Source organism: Fukomys damarensis, unplaced genomic scaffold (genome assembly GCF_012274545.1).
Source record: "Fukomys damarensis isolate Sample0158 unplaced genomic scaffold, DMR_v1.0_HiC HiC_scaffold_22, whole genome shotgun sequence".
Lineage (NCBI taxonomy): Eukaryota > Metazoa > Chordata > Mammalia > Rodentia > Bathyergidae > Fukomys > Fukomys damarensis.
Window position 1 is genome coordinate 10,270,416 of NW_022900934.1, and position 20,466 is coordinate 10,290,881.

The window sequence follows — 20,466 nt, forward strand, 5'->3', positions numbered from 1 at the left end:
GGGTCCTCGCCTTGCGCCTGAAGTAGATCAGTGTGGTTTTCCAGTTGCAGCCCTGGGCAGCTGTTCTTCTTCAAGCCAGAGCTCGAGAAACTGTGCTGATAAGGGAGGAGGGAGTCAGTCTGGGCCCTTAAGCCAATCCAGAAATTCCCCAGACAGACTTTGGTTTTTAGAAATCTACCACTAAATCAACCCCGAATCATCTGATTGACAATAGTCATTGAGGCTGTGGCCCCCTAGATTGCTACCTTATAAAGTGGACCAAGACAACTCCATACTTTTGTTTGCCTTTGGTACTTGGCAGTCTCGGGCCAAATCTAGCCCTCAGCCCGTTTCGGTAAGGCTTAATTGGGACGTGTCTGTGCTGCTGTGGCCTAGCTGCATTTCTGCTACAGTGGCACAGCTCAATAGTTAAGAGGCCACGGTGCCCACAGAGCAAGAAGAGGCGGTGTAAGACAAGGGCAGGAAGGGAAGTTGGATTTGGGCAAGGCTGGGTGGAAGCGTGTGGGAGGCCAGGGGTGGGAGGAGGTGGGAGGAAAGGGCAGGGGTTGGTGCCAGACAGTGAAGCAAATGCTAAGAGGCACATGGGTCAAAATGCGTACCTCGGAGAGGAGGCCCTGCGGTGTCCCCAGGCACAGGATACGGCAAGGCACGGCAGCCCATGCTGCATAGAAACCGGGTATGGGGGACAAGGGGAGCCGGCAGATGTGGGCTCCCAGGAGCCTGTGTCTGAGCCCCAACTGGCATGTGCAGGGAGCAGCATCAGGCCGGAAGTTACCATCCTGCCCAGGAGACCAGCGGGGCAGCAGCGCAGGGGGACATGAGTGAGGCAGAAGGGACGCCTCAGCAGGTGGAGGGTGGCATGGCGCGTGGCCATCGAGGGGACAGAGACAGATCTCGGAGTCCTAAGAGGGACCGTGGGACAGGGTTTCTGGACACAGGAGAGCATAAGCACAGAGAAGGACAGCGAGGAAAGGACAGGGCAGAAGACCCAGGGAGGAGGTGAAGGCTGAGGTGGGCACTGTCCTCCTCCTAACGGGGAGACGTCACGGTGGACACTGCGGAATTGACGGAAAGGGCCATGAAGTGTCCCTGCACCGCGCCCCCCTGCAGGGGACCTCCTAGCAGGAGGGCTCCTCTGGGTGAAGGGGTTCAGCTGAGAGGCCAGGGTTTCAGGCGGACGCAGTTCCCCATGCCCGCCACCCCCAGCTGGCATTTCGGTTCTAGAACTTTCCCTCCTGCAGCTGGAGAAGGCTCCTACCCAGAGAGGTCTTGGTGGGTCTGAGACTCAGACCCACCGTTCTCCACCCAACAGCAAAAAAGGTCTAAATGCAGAGTATTTGATTTTCTGGATGAGACCGCCCACGTCTACCTGAAGGTAACTTTCAGCCGGCTGCTGTGGGTCTCAACGAAACGGTGGGGAAAAGTGCCCCACTGCCCCTCTGAGAAGGGGGATGACCCCCTTTCGAGGGCCGTGGTGTCTGCAGCTCTGCCTCCCAGCTATTTTTAGAAAGCTGAGGCTGTGGAAAGTTTCCATTAAGGATCGACTCCTCTGGTTTCCGAGGTTGAGACAACAGGAAGGCCTTCAGAATCCGGGCTTTGAAAACTGTGAAGCTGCCTGGCCCCTCCCCTGGCATTGGGCTTTCACTGCCTCTATAGGGGTCAGCAGCTCACAGGCAGGTCACGGGCAGGCCCAGCCTTCGTCAGTCACGGTTTTGGTCAGGGGCCCTGGCTGTCACCAGGACCAGGTGCACAGGAGGAGGCCAGGAAGTGCTGGTGGCTGGGCCTGTGAACTCAGCTCGAGTCCTGTCAGTGAATCCATTCCTCACCTGGGAAGCACTGGCCATTCTGATGCTACGTTCCCACCCTCGAGCACACCGGTGCCGCACTGTCGTACACAGGTCCTAGCCTGCAAGCCGACCCCTACTCCTCATCGGCCCTGTGATCATCTCTTCACTTGCATCAACTCTCCGAGCTCAACAACCCTAGGAGGCAGCTAATATTTTCAGACACAGTTTCCAGGTGGGAAAACGAAGGCACAAAACTGTTACAGCACCAAGGCAAGGTTCACAGGCAAGGGCCCTCCAGGGTGGGGTTCTGACCCTTGTCATCTGAACAAGAACCTGAGCTCTCGCCGTCAGCCTGCACCTGACCTTCTAGCACAAAACAGCCTTTGGGTGCAGAGGACCCAGTTCGCCTTGAGATGTCACTGTTGATGGCACGTGGCCAGGCACAGTGGTGTCCCTTCTTGCTTGGCAGCTTCACAATAGCCCTAGAAAGGACAGGCTGTTCCAATTCCTACTTCACCGATGGAAAAACTGAAGCACAAAGAGGTAAAGGGAGAGCTGAGTCAAACCAACAGTGTGTCTTCCTGCCTGTTAGCATGGGGGAAACAGACCCTGGGCCTCAGTTTCCCATCCCTCTATGAGGAGAATGCTCAGGTGAGTGTGGCCAGCAGCAAGACCAACTTGACGCCTGGGGAGGCTGCTCTACCAGGACCTCAGAGTAGGGAGCCAGCACTGCACCTGTGGTTCCCATTAGAGTCCCACTTACTGGCCGAAAGTGACCCAGGGTCCTCCGGAGGACACCTTCTGAAGACTCACAACAGGACCCTCCACCAGCAGAGGAAAATTCCTGCTTGCGCTGAAAGAAAGAATAATGATGCTTAAATTGATGGCCAGTTTTGACTGGGAGGCCTCACCTGCTGCCTTTTTAAGGGTTCCTGTATTTTCATTAGATGTGATCATGTAACAGGTGTCTTCCGGATGTGATAACCACAGGGGACAGTGGTGGACAGTAGAGGGTCTGGCTGTGTTAACAAAGACAGCAGGGGACAGTTGCTTAAAATGTGCCTGCACTTCTTGAGCAATTTCTACTAACAGATCTGTGGTTCAAACAGTAAAAAAACCCGTAATACAGGAATGCATTTATGTTAAAAATCACCGAATGTGTAGTCACAAGGAAAGGTCTAGTCAAGGTACCTCCTCACCCCCTTTTTTTTTTCTCTTTCTCATTCTAGTTAATGAAATTATCAGGAAGGAATTTTCAGGACCTCCTGCCCGAAATCAGACGTAGAAGCCGCCATTGTATCCGACACCTCCGTCTTGGCCCCTCGGAGTCTCTGCCACCCTCACCTTCTGTCTCCTCCTATTCATCCCCTGCTGGTGGCTGTGCGTGGAACAATGTCTGGCACAGAGCCACCTCTCTGTAAACACCAGCACACGCCTTCCTGTTGAATGTTAAGCCCCAAAGAGTGTCCTGGTTGGTCTTAAGGGTGATTCACCCAAACAGCAAGGGCCTGCTGACCAGCGCCACCTTGGGAGTGCGACCGGTGTAGGAACTCTCCTGAGACCAGAGTGGCCAAGGCTCGGACGGAGCTGAGGGGCCGCGATGGAACCCACCGTCTGCGTCCGTGTCTCCAGTCCCAGAAATGGCTCCTGCTCCTTTTTAAAGAGGGGTTCTCAAAGCAGTCAAGAGAGTGTGGCCCAAGAGCTCAGCTTCCTGACCAAAGAACCCCACAACCCTCATGCTAGAGCCAGGAATGGACCATTGTCCCAGAGATTGCCTTGTCCAGGCCAAGGCCGGGCCACAGCAAAAGCTTTATTTTGGAATTTTCTTCTAACAGAACAAAACTGCCTTGCGCTGATAAGATCATCGGTTAAAACGTCCCAGTGTTAACTTATGACATGTGTACGTGATTGTTTTCTTTTTCTTATTTTTTTTTCCTCTGCTTCAAATGTGGGCCATGGAGGCTGGGGGTGGAGCCCTCCTGGCCGGCTGCTCTGACCCCTGCAGCTGTGCTAAGAGCGTCCAGGACAGAGCTGGCTGCTGCAGTGCATGGCCCCTACCGTGGCCATCGGTGCGTAGCTCCTCCTTTCTGTCTTCCTTGCAGCCAGAGCGCTTTTGATTTGAAAGAGTTAAGATTCTTAGGCCTGTGCATTGAATGTGGAGGAGCAGCAGCCAGAAGGCTAAAGCCAAAACAAAACAAAACAAAACAAAGGGCAGGGATTTTTGTTAAAATCCCAGTGCTTCTGTAAGTGTGTTTCCACCAAGACAGAGGGAAAGCGCTGAATTCGCTCTCGCTCCTGAACTCATAATGAAAAGGAGAATCACAAGCGTTGGCCCCAAAGGTCTTTAGTTTTCCTTGAGCCCTTTAAAGTCCCGCTGGGCCTCAGCGTGCTGGCCCTGAGGCCGGGTCTTGCCATGTCCAACTGGGAGCAGCTCTGCTGAGCCGGAGAGAGCTCTGCTCAGACCAGCTCTGTGCGGGAGCCTCCCCAGGCACGCCCAGAGTCCTGGTTTCTCCCACTTGTGCATCCTCCCGGTTTGTGGTAGGGGAGTTTGCCGCACTTCGGAACAAGCTGGCATTCGTGTTCAGCCTTCCTCTCCCCAGCAATCAAGGTGCAGATCGCCTCCATACTCTGCAAAACAGTGTACTCCGAGCAATTTCTCAGCACAGCCTGCCAGCCAGAAAGCCCGAGAGTCTCATCCACTCAGTCCACAGCAGCTTTTCATAGCCCTGACTGCACAAGGTCACTGCACGGTCACCCTTGCTGAGAGCCGGGCTGGTGCACCTGGTGCCCCCAACAGGCAGCCACATGCCCAGGTGCTGGCCTGGGTGCCCAGTGGTGTATTATCTTTTGGTCACTACCCGGAAGTTATTTCCTCTAACGGCAGGGATCTTCTCCTGTCCCACCCAAGCAGAGCTGAGCAAAGTTCCCTCTAAAACACACAGTGCCAGTAAGAAGCCGAGTGCTACGGCAGAGCCTCTGCGATGCTGAACACTTCCTTCTCAGCAAAAAGAAGTCCCTTCTACCAGCAGCCTCACCTCCTCCAGACCTCTCTGTCCAGCAATACTGACTTCGGCGAGGGGAGAGAGGAGGCCTTGGTGAGCGATTTGTGCTCACGTGACCCGGCTAGGAGCCACTTTTGCACACGAGGGAATCGGGCCTTTCCTCGGTTACCTGAATGTTTTACCTAAGTGCCTTCCTGCTAGTGTAGCAAAGTCACTCAGCTTCCTTGTCCACGGGGTAAAAAGAGACTAATGCTTTTTCCACCAGTCTTCTAACCAGATAGCAAAAAAGGGCTTCGTCGTAGCTCCGACTCCTATACATGTGTGAGTGTACTACACAGATAAACCCCTTTCTTTTTCTAAGACATCTTAGGTAGATAGTATAGAAACTATACCAAACAGCAAAGGAAAGAAAAGGCACTCGTTTTGAGACATAAACAGGCAAGAGAACGTATTGGGAGTGGACAGCTGTCAAGAAAGTTGCGTCAGTTACAAGGCGGGAGGAAAGTTGGCCAAGTCATTGATTAGGAGATATTTTTCAGGATGGGAAGAGGCAGTCAAATCCTCAGAAACAGGAAAGTGGGAAAGATGGGAGTGTTGCACGTGTGACAAAGGCGTCTCGGTTAAGTCAAGGTCGGTACCTGCTGCGTGCACAGGACTGTGAACAGGTAGTAGTGCTGGCAGGTCCGCCATGTTGCTGAAGTCGTTTACTTCCAGAGTTTGCAGGTCTTCCTATATTGTATAAAATACTGCTGCTTTGATAATATATGTGCACCCCAGATTAGTATGTAATTAAATTTTATTTTCTTACCTGCATTTTTATGCTATCTGTCTTCAAAATATTGTACCTCTGTTGAAGTTAGAAAATATTTATAAATGGTCAGAAATCTTTTTAAGCGTCTCTTTTTACATATATGTTGATTTCCCTTAAGAGAAATGGTGTATTCTTGAAAAATGTTAACCATTCCAGGAAACAAACCAAAAAACATCCCCGCTCCCGCCGAGCCTGGCAGGCACCTGTCCAGTGGGAGAAAGCATCTCAGGACAAGAAAGAGGACGGCTTTGTGGAAGATAATCTTTTTTTTTCTTGCTGGACAATAATGCTTACTTTCTTCAGCCCTGAGCCTGGGTTTTGTCACTGAGGAGAACTGTATTGTAAATAAATGAGCTTGGAGGTGATTTCGATGTGAAACGGTAGAGCCCGCCTGCACTGTGATGGCTGGAACTCACAGAGCTCCTATTCACCGGACCCAAAGTGCAGGCTGGTATCTCAGAGCCGGCCAAGTCCCAGAAGACAACCTCTGTACACCGTTAATCGAGGGGCAGCCATGGCTTTCCAGCACCGGTGCAGCCAAGATGATCGAAGTTGATTTCTTCCAAGAACTGGGAAGCACTGTTCTCTGTCTGGTTTACATTCAGTAGCCAAGACATCTTTCCCAACAAGCCAGCCTTGGCCAGGGCGGGACTGTCACACTTAGGCAGAATGGGAAGCTGATGTGTTGTGATTGTCACTCTGGACTAAAGGGAGGTTTGAACTTGTTTGTTTTCACGTCACAAAGAACACTCCACGTGTGTTCTGTTGTTCAGAACTTGAGCGAACGTCAGTGGTCCCCTTAATAACTCTGTCCATTTCACATTTACAAGAGGCACAGGGGTAGTGGAGTTCCTGACAAGCTGGGGTGACTACTCTCAAACTCATTTTTTGGAGGGACAGCCCATTGGGGACCCGATACATCTTAACCTTGGGTTCCCCCAAGCTTAGGTCTTGGGCAATGAGTCTCATGGAGTCAAGTAGGCCAGTTGCATATACAGTGTTTTCCTGTCTTCCAACAAAGCCCTTCACAGCCGCATCACATAAAACCAGGGTCACAGACTCCTTTCCTAAACATTCCTGATGTCACCATCTTACTTGGTTTGTTTAAAAACAAATGTGATCGGTGAGAAAGGTACTTCCTGAGCAAGCCTCTGGAAGTGTGACAGGGTCCTGGGAGCTGGAAAAGGGAGGGTTAACACTGTCCATGCAACTGTGGGCAGACCGCACTCCCGGGCCAGTTTGAGGTTTGGATGCTGTGGGTACTGATGGCGCTGTTTCCATGACAGCAGGTGCACCCAGCATTCTGATTGGCCTGTTCGGACGTGGCTGTGGGACCACAAACAAGGCCAGCATCCGGATACCTTGTCAGAGAAGCCCACTCATACCTGTTGCCTCTGCAGCTCTCAGAGGGGAGGAAATACTGGATCCTAAAGAGTTCTCCAAGAGATACAAGCCGCTCCAGCTGAGTGGTGCTGCAAGGCTTAGGTTTGGAAAATCCTGTTAAAGGCGTTTGAATACATCACATTCCTATGCAAAATGGTTTTATCTCCAGTTTATCGTAGTTTATTTTTGCTATATGTAAAGTATTTTTATACGGCTTGTACTGTGATAGTTTAGCAATAAAACAGTCGAAAGCAGCAGCTACTTGGGTGTGTCTTTGCTTCTGTAGAGGGGTGTTGAGCAGCCTGCAGAGGGGCTCATACGCAAGGACTACCTGGCTTGTGTATAGATCATGTGTTTCCCGACACCTCTTTTCAGCCCGAGGAGGCACCATCCCAGCTTACATCTCACACGGGCTCAGAAGCCATTTGACCAAGGTGACAGGGCCAGAAGAGGAAGGTGAATTTGCCTGCCTCCATCACAGTTCTCCTATGATCCATCTCTGGACTGGTTTGAGGCAGCATCTAGAAAAGCTGGATTTATAATGTCTACCTCAGACCCACAGCCACGGGTCCCAGAGCTTGGAAGGGAAAAGCAGTCCTTTGGGTCTGAGCATCTTGCAGAACTCTAGGGGAGTTGGGGTGGGGGTACCTCTCACCGTCAAACCTGCACACAAATATTCCAAGTACTAAAACTTGCCCACTGGCTCCCTCAGAACAGCTTCTCTTCCTCCTCCCTTAGCTAAAGCACCCAAGGGGTGTAGAACAGATACATTTTTTAAGTTAATGCAAACTTCCCTGCATCCTTTAGATCTGCTTTTCAACCTCAGAGAGCGGAGTCCTGCCCCCAGGCCCTGTGCTTCGGGGACCTATTCCACCTCACACAGCACTGCCTAGGAGAGCCTTCCTGGGAATTTCCTAAGTCTCCCTCCAGGTGTCCTGCCCGGAACTAGCACATCCACAGGGGCAGCTCCCAAGCTGGAAACACCAGCCTTGAAATGGAGTTGCTCCCCCTTGCCAGCTGGGATGAGCTGTCCACATTCCTCCTCCCTGCCTGTCCAGGGACCAGGCCAGTCCATCCTGGTAAGCAGACTGCTCTGATGGCGGGTCTAGGAACAGGTAAGATGGGGTCACCAGAATGGTCCCAACACACTGACCTGGGAAGGACTTAAATTGCTAATGTGGCAGGAGCTGACCACCCCAAGCAAAAGAACCTGCACAGGCCCACACTCCCTGCAGGGACTCTGGCCCTTAGGATGTTTGCTGCAGCTGTGGGCAACGTTTTTCCTTAAATTAACTCCCCTCTGAACTGGTTCCACTACTTCTGCTGAACGAAACCAGAATCATCTTGAGCACGAGAAACAATCAGTTAAAGCACCTGTGTTCTACATTCCTTTGTAAGCCTCATTTGGGAAACAGGAACTTGGCCCAGGCCTCGGTTTCCCCAGACAGAAAATGAGGGGACCTCACAGGCATCTAGTACCAACATGAGCTTTAGCTATTGATCACACATCGATGTGAAAAACCGTGGACTTACCCAAGGCTCAGCGCACAGCGGGGGCCCCTAGTGGGACCTCATGCTTCTGACGTGGAAGAAATGCTCAGGGGGATGGGGTTTATTTACATCATTAAAGCCAGAAACTTGAGCTCATTCTGTTTTCAAATCCCAAATAGGAAATACAGTGGACCCTTGGCTTATGAACTGAATTCATTCCCAAGGGCTGGTTGTGACTCAAGTTGGTCAATGAAGGCTCAGGCACCTCTGCACAGCCTTCAAAGTCTCTCTCTCCTGTACATAGGCAGATCTTGGTGTCCTGAGAGACACTGGCCCAGGGTTTCTCAATGAACCCCACACAGGAAAGGGTGTTGTCATGTTTCTTTCAGAAGTCTTTAAGGGTTAAATCTGTACCTGAGCCAGGCATGGTGGCACATGCCTGTAATCCCAGCGCTCAGGATGCTGAGGCAGGAGGATTGTTATGAGTTCAAGACCAGCCTGAGGTACATAGTGAATTCCAGGGCAGTCTCAACTACATAGTGAGACCCTGTCTCAAAAAAACAAACAAACAAACAAAAAAATCTGTGCCTGAGATCATCTGGAAGCACAAGTGGCAGGCATTGGGGTCATAACTCAAGACTTTGTTCATAAATCAAAATTAAAATGCTGGTCAAAACCCAAGTTGTTCATATACCAGGCTGGTCATAACTTAAGGGTCCACTGCAGACACCCTGGGGTGACTTGGCTGGGAGTTTGCAAATCTGAAAATTCCCTTGCTCACGCAGTAGTGTGGTGCAGTTTAGCGCAAAGCAGCAGGAACAACATGGGTTTTGTAACAAGTGGGGCCTTAAGCAGACTTGTGGGAGAAAGGCAGTCTCCTACTCAGCTTTTCAAGTTCATAAGCTGGAAGGAAACTGGTTTCTTGGAAGAAGCAGGTCTACTTTTCAGTCAGGCACAGAATCACAAGGACCTTTAAGAAGTGGAAGTCCCCAGCTCAGTGGTTCCACCACAAGGTCCCAAGTTTGATCTCCGGTACCAGGGGAAAAAAAAAAAAGTGGAAGTCAGGTTGTTCATATTGAAGAGCCTCAGAACTGGGATGGTAGAGGGGACTTGTTGCTCTAAACCTCATGACATTTTGTGGTGCAAACATGAATGAGACTGGACTGGACTGTCTTTGAGGAGGGCTTTTCCCTCTGAACTGCCCCTTCCCGCACCCTCTTGGTGACATTCAGACATTTGGAAGTGGAGCTTGGAGATCGACCCTCATGTACCACCGGCGGGATGCCGCTGCCCAATGCCCACCCAGCCCCAGCTCTCCAAGAATTCCTGGTTTCCTGAAAACGTCAGCCTCTGAGGTTGCATTAGACGCAAGACACAAAGTATACAACAGTCCAATGTGTTCTCCAAGGGCCGTGCCAATTACATCCTGGTCCTTACCCTCAAAAGCCCTCGACAAGACTGACACTGTTCCCCAATCACATGGCCCACCGCTCCTGCTGGCCAAGTGTTGCAGGACACAGGTGGACATCTGAGGACGTGCCCTCTGCTTGAGACTGCCAGGCTGTGCTTGAGGGAAACACATTCACAATCCCAGCACAGGACTTTCCAGACACCCCACGGCGCCTCCTTTCATAACCACAGCTCCCCGCAAACCCCATGTCCTGGCTCGCAGACCCACCTTCCTCCCCATCAGCCTCTGCAACGCCATCTAAGAAGTGACTTAGTCAAAACCCCGGGCATCACCGGCTCCTCACTGCCCCATTTCCCGTAGGGTAACAGGTCCTCAGGATCCACCTCTGAAACCCGTCGCACCCCCCTCCTCCTTCCTGTCACTGGACCGCACTCCTCTCCACCAGTCTGTGCTTGAAGGCACCTTGGGAACTGTCCCACCCCTGCTTGAAGCCTGCACGCTTCCTGCCCGCCACCTCCCAGACTCTACCGCTGCACAGCCTCTGCTGGCCAGGGTGCGGCCACCCCATCTCCCACCCACCACTCTGGGTGCTTTTCCTGGCTCCCGAAGGGCCCTGGCCACAGAGCTCTTCCTCACTCTCCAGGTCTCCAAGCAAACACCCGTCCTCAGAGTCAGCCCTGAGCCCAGGGGTGCTGTGGGGGTGAATACCACGCCAGGACACACTGCTCCCGTTCTGGTGCCCTCGGCGCTTCCCGTCTGAGTCCCAGCGGGGAGTGAAGGCTGTTGCAACTTTGCTCAGTGTGCGGACCACACATCCGGGTGCACATTAGGCCCTCGGGAACTGGGTGCAAATGAACAGACACGCCTAGCTTTCATGTCCCCGAGGACACGGAGGACTGAGGACAGTGGACTCATCGGAGTGTATGGAAAACTAAGTGTTCCCTAATATTTAACATACTTGCAACACCAAACAACGCACGCAGAGACTTTCCTTCGATCCCCAAAGGCTCAGTGCATTTCTTCCTGGTTATACTACAGTGTGTTCCAGCGTCTTCTAGGGAAAGCCAGCTCCCTCCTCTGCAGAGAGCAATAAAGACTGTGGCTCCCCAGAGACCCGGAGCTGCCGGCCATTGTCTGGCAGCCTGAGTCACTCGTGGCCTCCAGCCTGTAAAATGCTCTGCTGTGCTCAGCTCCTTGGGGACAAGTAAGAGAAGGCGCCGGCCAGCTGCCTTTTATGAGCCCTCGTGAAACTCAACATCCCTGGGGAGCATGTTTGACAAGGGAGGCAGGTGATGGGACTGTTGCCACCAGCAAGATGCCACCTGAGCCAGCTGTGCACAACATTAGATGGTGCTAAGATGTGACCCAGCACCTGCTGTCCTGGGAGAAAGCCTCCCAGGTGCGCCTGGGGCTGAGCTACCAGCAACCCACCTTCTCCTTTATCCTAAGCAGTGTGAACTAGCCAGGGCGGCCTCCCTGCTCCGATGGGTCTCCCATAAGGACCTCAAGTCCGGGCCTGGGCTCTGGGTCCCGGGACACGAGGGCAGGAGTTTAGCCTGAAATCCACCCTGCCACACACCTGCCCTGCCCCCTCCCCCAGCATAGTTCAGAGTAGCTTGGGCCTCTTCTGAGAGGCAGGAAACGGGCCGTCTTCCAAGTTTCACCCCCAGGGTCTTGTTTCCTGTGCATTTCCCCCACTCCACTGACCCTCAAGTCACCTTCTTCTCCCCCTAATCTTGAGGCTCAGAAACACCACTTTCTTCCCCTTCCCCTCCTGAAACACTGTATTGTCCTGTGCCTCTCATGGCCTATTGCAAACAAGACCCCCAAACCTCACATCTTTCCCCCTGAGAGCCGGGACGTTTTTGTTCTAAGCGACACCCATGGGCTTCTGAGGTCCTTTCTCTAGCTGACCTCTGTGCCAGCCTCTCCCAACTCAGCAGCTCAAAGCAACATAGGTTTATGCTCTTACCGTTCTGGAGGTTGGATGTCCAAAATGAGGGGTCCAGGGCTACAACTAAAGGTGCTGACAGGCTAGGGTCCTTCCGGGGGTCGGGACAGAACCCCTGTCCTGCCCTCTCCAGCTTCTCTGAACAAAGCAGCTGTCCATAGGCCTCGGCTCTGAGCCCCTCGCTCAGGTGCCTCCTCACGGTACCACTTCCGGGAGCGCCAAGGCCCCGAGCTCACGTCACACACCTGGCCCTCGTCCCATCCTGCCCGTGGTCAGCAGCCACACCTGAAAATCCTCTTCTGCTGTGAATGGAGCCTTGGCCGCAGGTTCTGGGGATGAAGACGGGGACTCTTTGGAAGCCCTTATCCCGCCCCGCGGCGGTTCCCTCCCTCCTGTGGCCTTGGTCCACCGGACCCCCAGGGATCAGTGTCTTCTTACTCCATTTTGCTGCTTCCAAATGGGTCTCCTCTCTGTCCTCATTTCTTGGTGATTTGGCTGCCAGTCAGGGCACGTTCTTCTCCTCTACTTCTGCCTCCATTTTTGGCAAATTCCCCATTCATCCTCCTCTGGACTAATCGGTTTTGAACCTTGTCTTTTCTGAGGACTCCTGTCCTCGGACTGCAGCCAGCACACGCTAGGCCAGGGCCTCCGACCTCAGTGCAGGCCGAGACTCCTGGGGCTTCGGAACCACTCAGGGTGCTGGGCCCACCTCAGAGTGGAGGCCTGGGCCAGCGAGGGCTTGTGTTTCTAACAAAGTCCTAGGCCATGTGGGTCTGCGGGTCCTGAATGCCCTGGTGACTGTGGCCCTGGGCCCTAGATGGCTCCTTACTGTGGCACTGCCATCTTCTCCACATTCCATTCCTCCTCAGAGGACTCACACAGGCCACGTGGGGCCGTGGTCCTCTGACCCTGACCTTTTCCCTCCCAGCCCTTCCCTAGCCGCTGTCTTCCCCAGCTGCGGCCATGGCAGCATTGTCAACCTCAGCTCGTTTCCCTGCCCTTCTCCTGCACCCCAGGCAGACAGCAGCTAGCAGTTAGCGACAGGCAGCTACAAACAGAGAGACAGGGCCCCGTCACACCCGGACACCGGAGTCCCTTTCTCCGCCTAGGCCAGCTCCCCACTCATCCTGGTGACTCCTCTGCCACTCGGTCTCCTGATGGCTTTGTCTCCTATTTCAGGAATAAAACAGAAGCAGCCAGAAGGGATCACCTCAGTGCTCTTGCCAGCAGCTCTGCCTTCCCCACCGCCCCCCAAATGACCGTCCTGCTCCTGGTTTAGACCACCCCACCCCTCACCTTCTTCCAAGACAAGCATGCGGTTACTTCTCTTCCTTTTCCGTTTTTCCTCAGCTCACCGCACAGGCCTTTGCCTCCCTCTGCCTTCTTCCTGAAAGTGTCCTTCTTTTCATGTCGCAGCTCCAGATTTCAGAGAGCCATTTCCTGAGCTCCTGCACTCTCAAAACAGACCCAGTTAGTTGTCTTTGTCACTGCCTGAACCCAAACGGGTGCCTTTTTCACTCTGTAAAACCCGAGTGCATTTTTAGGAAGCAACTTTCAGCCACCTCTCCAGTGATGTCCCCAGATGAGCTTGGGACGTGGCCCACGCCTGGCAGTCCGGTCCCAGAGTCTGGGGTAGCATTATCTGTACTGAATTCTGAAGCAATAAACAATCACTCTGTCTCTGTTATCACCACCCGCTGGTAATTTTAGAATACTCTCCAACCACGACGAGCCACGCCACCATCCCGCCCCGCCCGGCCACCACCAGTGACATCTTGGTGGCTCATTTCATAAAGACCCACTGAAGTCCCACCATGTGCCCAGCCCTGGTCAGGACACGGGGCTGACCGCTGGGAGTGGGCAAGGACAGCCTTAACCTGAGCAGGGTGAGACCCCAGGCTGGCTCGTGGCCAACAGGCCATGAAAACTCAGGCCTCAGTCAGCAGCCCTGTCCACTGGGCTTTGTGGTGACCATGGCCACAAGGTGACACCAGCCTGCAGCGGCAGGAGGTGGGCAGCAGGTGTGTCCTGAACACCCTTAGCAAGGAGACAGTCCCAAGAAGTAGAGGGGACTCCAGGGTGCTGGACGCTGGTGTGACAAGAAGGGGAGAAAGAGGATTCCATTGGATCCATCTGGGGTTTGACAGTGCTCGGGGGTGGGGCAGAGGGTGCAGGATGAAGGAGGTGACAGGCAACAGAGGCTGAGAGCCGGCAGGCAGGGAAGAAGCGGAGGACAGGATGTAGGCACAGCTCTTTGGACGCTTGGCTGCAGGGGGAGGGGTGAGCCAGGCTTGGGGCACGGGACACCCCTGAGATGCGGCCATAGCTTTTCCTGTTTCATTTCCGGTTTACTAAGAGGACACCCAGCACTCAAGCCGATGGCTGGGAGCGGGGACAGAGGGAGGGTGGGGATCAAGGAGAAGGGTTAGCCAGGGGCCCACAGGTATACTGGGGGCTCCGCCTCTGCAGCCCTCCCTGAAGCCTCCTGTTGTGAGGACAGGGAGTCCATCTTCCTTATTCACCCTTCTTCCTGATGTATCTTTCTTCCAAGGAGCAGAGGCCCACATATGTTTTTACTGACAGCGTCTGAGGGCCTGAGTCCTCCCACGCCTCTGTCTCAGAGCCCATTGGCTCTGGCTGCCCTGCTCCAGACACGCTTCCATCTTGCTGTTTCTTGAGCAGCTAAACATATTCCCAACCCAGGGACTTTTCACCTCCCACTCCCAGTGCCTAGCGTGCTTGTCTGCATCCCCTGTGTGGTTCATTGGGCCTCTGCTCCCGTCTTACCTCCCCCGGGACGCCATCCTGGGCTCCGCAGCAGATCTGGCTGTTCTGCCATTCCTGTCTCCACATCCCAGGGTCTTGTGTTGGTTGAGTGCCTCTTACAGGATTTCTCCGCGGACCGCCTCTCTTCCCCAGGAAAAGGTCAGCCCCCTCAGGTCAAGGCTGGCTCTGTCCACCTTTATCCTGCAGGGACCAGGGGTGATGGATGTCATCTGGGGAGATCCATACTTTCTCCTACCCAACCAGAGCCCCAGGTTAGAACTCAACTACTCCTTGGGCTTCAAGGTCACGACAAACGAGAGAACCCACTGCAGCAGGTAGTGTGGGATCTGGGAAGTGGGCAACACGGGTCCAAAGACGCTCACACCGCAGTCCCCAGAACCTGCCCCTGGGGTTCTGCAGCTGGGATTAAATCAACAATTTGGAAAGGGGGAGAGTGTCCTGGACCATGCAGGGACCAGTGTCGTCACAAGAGGTCCCTACAGGAGGGAGGCCAAGGGCCCGGGTCAGGGGAGGAGCTGCGGTGAGAGGTCCCAAGGCCGGGGAGGGTGATCCAAGCAAGTGGGCGCATCTGAGAGCTGGGAAAGGCGGGGAAAGCCCTGCCCTGGACACCCAGAGAAGCATAGCCTTGGCTTTGAGACTCTGATCGCCAGAGTGGTGAGATGGCACATCTGAGCTGTCGTGAGCCACCAAGTGGTCGTGACAGGCGACGCCGAGACAGCACAAACAGTGACACCTGCCCTGGCCTGGCAGCAGCCACTGCAGTGGGTTGGCCAGAGTCCCCCTTGCGGTGAGCACCTGATCATCTGCCACCCTTTTGCCCACCGGGCAGGAGACTGAGAGGGGACGTGACTTCCCCAGGGCCCGGAGGAGGGTGACAGACCGAGGCTGCAAACCTGGTTCTCTGTGATTTTAGCGCCTGCCTTCCTCCTGCTGACATCTCCTCGGTTGCAGCGTCTCTGTTTGTCACAGGGCTAGAATCCAATTGCTCCCGATGCCTGCCGTGGGCTCTGTCAGCAGGAGCTGGGTGGGAAGGCTGAGGGGTGCAGGTGAGCGGCTCTAGACCAACTGCAAGGAGGAAGCCTTTGCTCTTTGCAGCAGCGCTTCTCAGGGCCTCTGAGATACTGAAAATCACAGCCGCTATCTCGAAGCGACCCTCGGAGGCAGTGTTTGCTAAGCCACTTGATCTATGGGGCCACTTGGAGTGGGACCCAGGACTGATGCTGGGGACACCACACTCCGAAATGCTGAACTCGGCCCAGTGACATTATCACTGCTGCTCTGGGAGGGCAGGGGCAGCCTCACGTCCCTTTTCTAGGAAACTGAGTCTTGGGGATGTGAAGTCACCTGTCCAAAGCCACCTAACAGGTGAGATGCCAAGGTGCAGCCACGTGCACCGCTGTCTCAGGAGCCCTGCTGTGGCCAGCACAGGGCCTGTCACTCATCGTGACCACCTCTCCCCACAGCAGCGCACGGTCGCCAGTGGCTTCACACGGGGCGGCTGAGACAGCACGGCTCGATGCTGCACGTGTCCAGGCAGTGACTGGCTTCCCTGAGCCTCAGACTTCCTCCGACCTCACCTCCTCCACCTGGTGTCCAGGAGGCCTCACGGCACGGTGCTGGACTCTCGATGCTTGGCTGGAGGCCCCGCTGCTGTCCTGGGCTGCACACAGGACTGGGGGCTGGCGATTCTCCTGACCACAGTGGAAAGCTGGGGAAAACCTTGAAATCTGACCCCAAAACTGAATCCACATCTGTCTGGGCTGAATGGCCCGGCCCAGGTTAACTCATTGCAACCATCCAAAGCCACCTGTGAGGCTCCTGATACCACCTTGCCCACTGCACAGCTGGGGAAACTGAGGCCCGGAGAACTGTAAGGCAAGCTCAAATTCATTCACTCATGCACTTCACAAATATTTACTGACACCGTGTGCCTAGACACAGAGGAGGGAAGGCTGTGTAAACAGTGGCCATGAAAGACGCAGAGGCAAGTGACAGGTGTCCCCGGAAGGAAGTCAAGTCTGGAAGGAGGAGCTGGGATGGAGGGGCAGAGGGCAGGGAGGGTACGGCCGGTGTGTTTATGACATGCCTGGCACCTGGCCTGCCCCGTCTCGGGATCCCGTCACTGGTCCTCACACTCACCTGCAAGGTTGGTCTCCTTGTTGTTCGGGTGAGGTGTAGGTTTGGGGGTGAGGCACTGTGACAGCCACACAGCTGGGAAGTGGCAAAGGTAGGATCTGCACCCAGAGCAGAAGTGCTGGTCACTGCTGCCCTGGCCCCTCGTCCCCCAGCAGGGAGCATGGACCACGGGGGATGCTGTCTGTGACTCAGATCTTCAGGGGTCCTGGTGCCTACTCAGAGCATGAGGCACTGGCCAAACAAGAAAGAGGAGAAAGAGGAGGAAGAGGTGGGATGAACGGGTCAAGGGCAAGGACATTTGTTTGGGGAATCTAAACACCCAAGTCTGGCCAAGAACACCAGCGTGGAAATGCATGTTTCCTCCATGTAAAAAGTAGGAGCCTCTGAAACCAAAGTTCCTTCCCCATCCAGGCTGGAGGGAGATGCCCTCTGTCTGTGAGGCTTTCTTTTCAAGAAATGTTCTCCTGCTGCTCACAATGTTCAGACTCACCTTCCTGATGGGTTTGGTTGTCCCCAGGCACCTGAGTGGTGGCCAGTGAGAGCTGGCCCAGTCACGCCACGTGTGCAAAGATGCCCTCCAGGCCCAACTCTGGGAAGACAGAAGCAGACTCTCTTGGAGTCTGGTGGAGCCCCGCTGCCCCCTAGAGGAGCCCAGCAGGGGCCCAGGCTGGAGTGCCCCGAGCCCTGGAGCCTCCTGGCCCATACAGTCCCCACACCCCCAAACTCAGCTGCTGTCCAAGATCACAGCCAACGTCCTCCGCGCTTTCTACCGCTTCTTCCACAACCTTTGAAGCTACAAAGCCTGAAAAGCCTCGGATGTCCTGTGCCCCAACCTAAATCCCAGTAAACCCAATGGTAAGCTGTCCTGGAAGGATGAGAAAAGCCGGATCATTTTAGAATTTCCTATCTTTGCTGTCTTTTTTGTTCTTAAAAAAAAAAAGTATCCCTCAAGTCATCAACAGCGAGCTTTGGGTGCTGGGTAAGCACTAATGTTTGCTTGGAGCACTGTTCCAGGAGAGCTTGACCCCTTCTGAGACCACTCACAGCCTCAGGTGACTTGGAGGTTGTTCTGCTGCCACTGACTTATTTCATTCAAGGGGAAACTGAGGCACAGGGAGCCTATGCAACCTGCCTGAACAGCCACGAAGGGCAGCCTCGGAGGCTCCCACCTGGGCTGAATTTCTCTGTGTCTGTCGGGTCACCCAGACAGGAGTCCATCTCTGATGCCAAGGACTTCAATCTCATGAGGGAGTGGCCAGCCAGGTCCTTCTTGCCTGCTAATCTCAGAACGCTGCCCATTTCCTCTGCGGCACCATATGCAGGGTCGTCAGGTTCCCCGGGGAAGGATGCAGGACCCCAGAGCCCGAGAGTGCCTAGGACACATGGTGGGAATTCCATCAGTATTTGTGGGGCAGGTGAATGAGAGGAGACACAGGTTCTGTTCCCAAGCAGCTCCCACCTGGGGAGAAGTGGGCCCCGCTGACTCTGTCCCATCCTCACTCCACCCTGCATAAGATCTGAGAATGTGACTCTGGAAAAAGGGTCTTTGCAGGTGTAATAATGTTAACGGGGGTGGGTAAGCTCATCCTGCGCCATCCCCATGGGCTCCCGAAGACAGCGTCCTCAGGAGAAGGAGAAAGTGGCAGAGGACAAAGCCTTCTGGAGACGAGCAGAGGCTGCAGGTCCTGTTTCCACCCGTGAGGCGGGGGTTGGTGGCTGGGACCCCTGGAGCCGGAGGAGCACAACTCTGCCCACACCTTGACTTGGGACCTCTGGCCTGCAAACTGTGCGAGAAAGAACCTGTTGTTTTCGGGTTCCCAGTGTGCAGAACCCTGTGCGGGCAGCTCCCAGAATCACTACAGCTTGAGCATCCCCTACACGACTGGCTGGGGCCGGAAGGATTCCAGACGTGGGGTGTTTTCCTGGAAATTTGTTATACGTGCAATCTGAAGGTAACTTCTAGTCTTTATAATAATCATGTTTGTCCAAGAAACCAATCTTCACAGTGTGGAATTTTCGCCCATGGTGTCAGATTGGCACTCAGGAGGCTTCAGATCTTGGAGCATTTTGGATTCCAGATTTTTGGATTGGGAACGCCCAACCTGTGATTCGACCACCCAGGGGTGGGTTCTCAATCCTCAAATGCCCTGCGCAGGGCTGGAAGTTGCCAGAGCTATAAGATGCTGTCCTCAGAGCTGCTTCTGCTGGAGCAGCTGCCATTCTCAGACCCCACATCTGCCCCACTGCCCCCCATTTGAGACAGGGTCTTGCTGTGCGATCCAGGCTGGCCTGGAACTTGGGCTCTTCCTGCCTCGGCCTCCTGAGAGTGGGGATTAGAGGAATGCACTACCAAATTCTTTAAGCATCACCAGGGCTGTGATAGACCCACAGCTATCACAGCCAACCTCCGAATCTCATTTCCCCGAGCCCCCTTTCCTCGGACCACACTATTGCCAAAGGGAGGAGCTTCCTACCTTACGCCCCGGGAGCCCTGTCTCCCCCTCTGCTCAACTCCAAAGCTACCTCCCCGGGAGCTGGCCTCCCTCCCCTGGGTGTTCCCCTCGCCCTGGCTCTCTGTGTCGACTTGGGTAGAAAGTACTGTCCACCCCCGCCTTCCTGCACCAAGGGTACCTGCCTGGCAGGATGCTGTGAGGACGGGATGAGGTTGCTTAATGCGACTCCTTTGGAAATGGAAAGATCCAGAGTGAGCACTTCGTTACGGTGGCCAGTGTGGACGATGACAGAGATGACCACCACTATCATCCTCCCCAGTGCTGGCCCTGGTCACACGTGTGTCCAGAGGTGCGACAGGCTTGGCATCCTCACGGATTCAGGCTAGCAGCTTCCCAGGAGCCCGCGGGAAGGCCCTTGTCCCCCCACAGCAGCAGCCACCACACACCCGGTCCTGGCCACTGTCCACGCAGCGTCCTTCCTCCACGGAGTTGATCTCTGCGGTGCTGGGAGATGTTTGCAAAATGATGCGAGCATATTTCTGAGGTCAACATCTAATCAAAAACGACTCTCAGACGGTGCCCTGGTTTAAAAAGCAAGAGAGGAGAAGCGGAGTGAATCATCACCCAAACCATTTGAATGAAACAAAGACACAACAAGCCCCGCTGGCTCCTGTGCCAGAATGGATGACCTCAGCCCTGCAGAGACACAGCTGGAGGGAATTAGGGGATCTCCGGTTCCCTGAGATAGCAGGGCTGCTGGCTGTGGTGACTCACACGCGGTGAGGACCACAGAGAGGCAGCCCAGTAGTCCGAGTCCGAACTGGGCTTGTCCGGCTACTAGGAACTGCCTTCTGGGGACCTCGGCGATGCTACCCGGCCCAGGCAGGTTGACGGATATCCGCCATGCCCCCTGGTGCTGTGTGCGATGTCCACACTCTCCCTGCCAACTCTCCCAGGCTCCCACACCCCGTCCCTCTGGAGCGGGCGCTTTGCAAACACAGCCATTTCCCAGGCACCTTGGGCCTCCTTTGGGAAGTGTCCCTGCCAAGTTCGGGGACTGGAAGGGCGCTGTGCCAGGCAGACTGGCCCCGGCAGTGGGCAGAGACTTGACCCACATGACCAAGGCGGGCGGGCTGAGCTGGCCGCACTGTTGCTCCGGACCTTGGCCCGAGCTCAGCACTGTTGCGTGGCGTCCTTAACTTCCATGAAGAATTCTCAACAGCCCTCCCTGCGTACATAGAATTGATATATTTT

The 20,466-nt window shown here is 54.6% G+C and overlaps 1 protein-coding gene across 1 annotated transcript in view; it reads left to right on the forward strand.

Annotated features, from left to right (window-relative positions):
- Nucleotides 1–7,234, forward strand: part of Nfatc2 (nuclear factor of activated T cells 2) — a 95,236-nt gene extending 88,002 nt beyond the window's left edge. The window contains 1 exon segment of the mRNA XM_033767068.1: nt 3,017–7,234. Coding sequence (XP_033622959.1) covers nt 3,017–3,072 — 56 coding nt within the window. The 3' untranslated portion in view covers nt 3,073–7,234.
- The last annotated feature ends 13,232 nt before the right edge of the window (nt 7,235–20,466 follow it).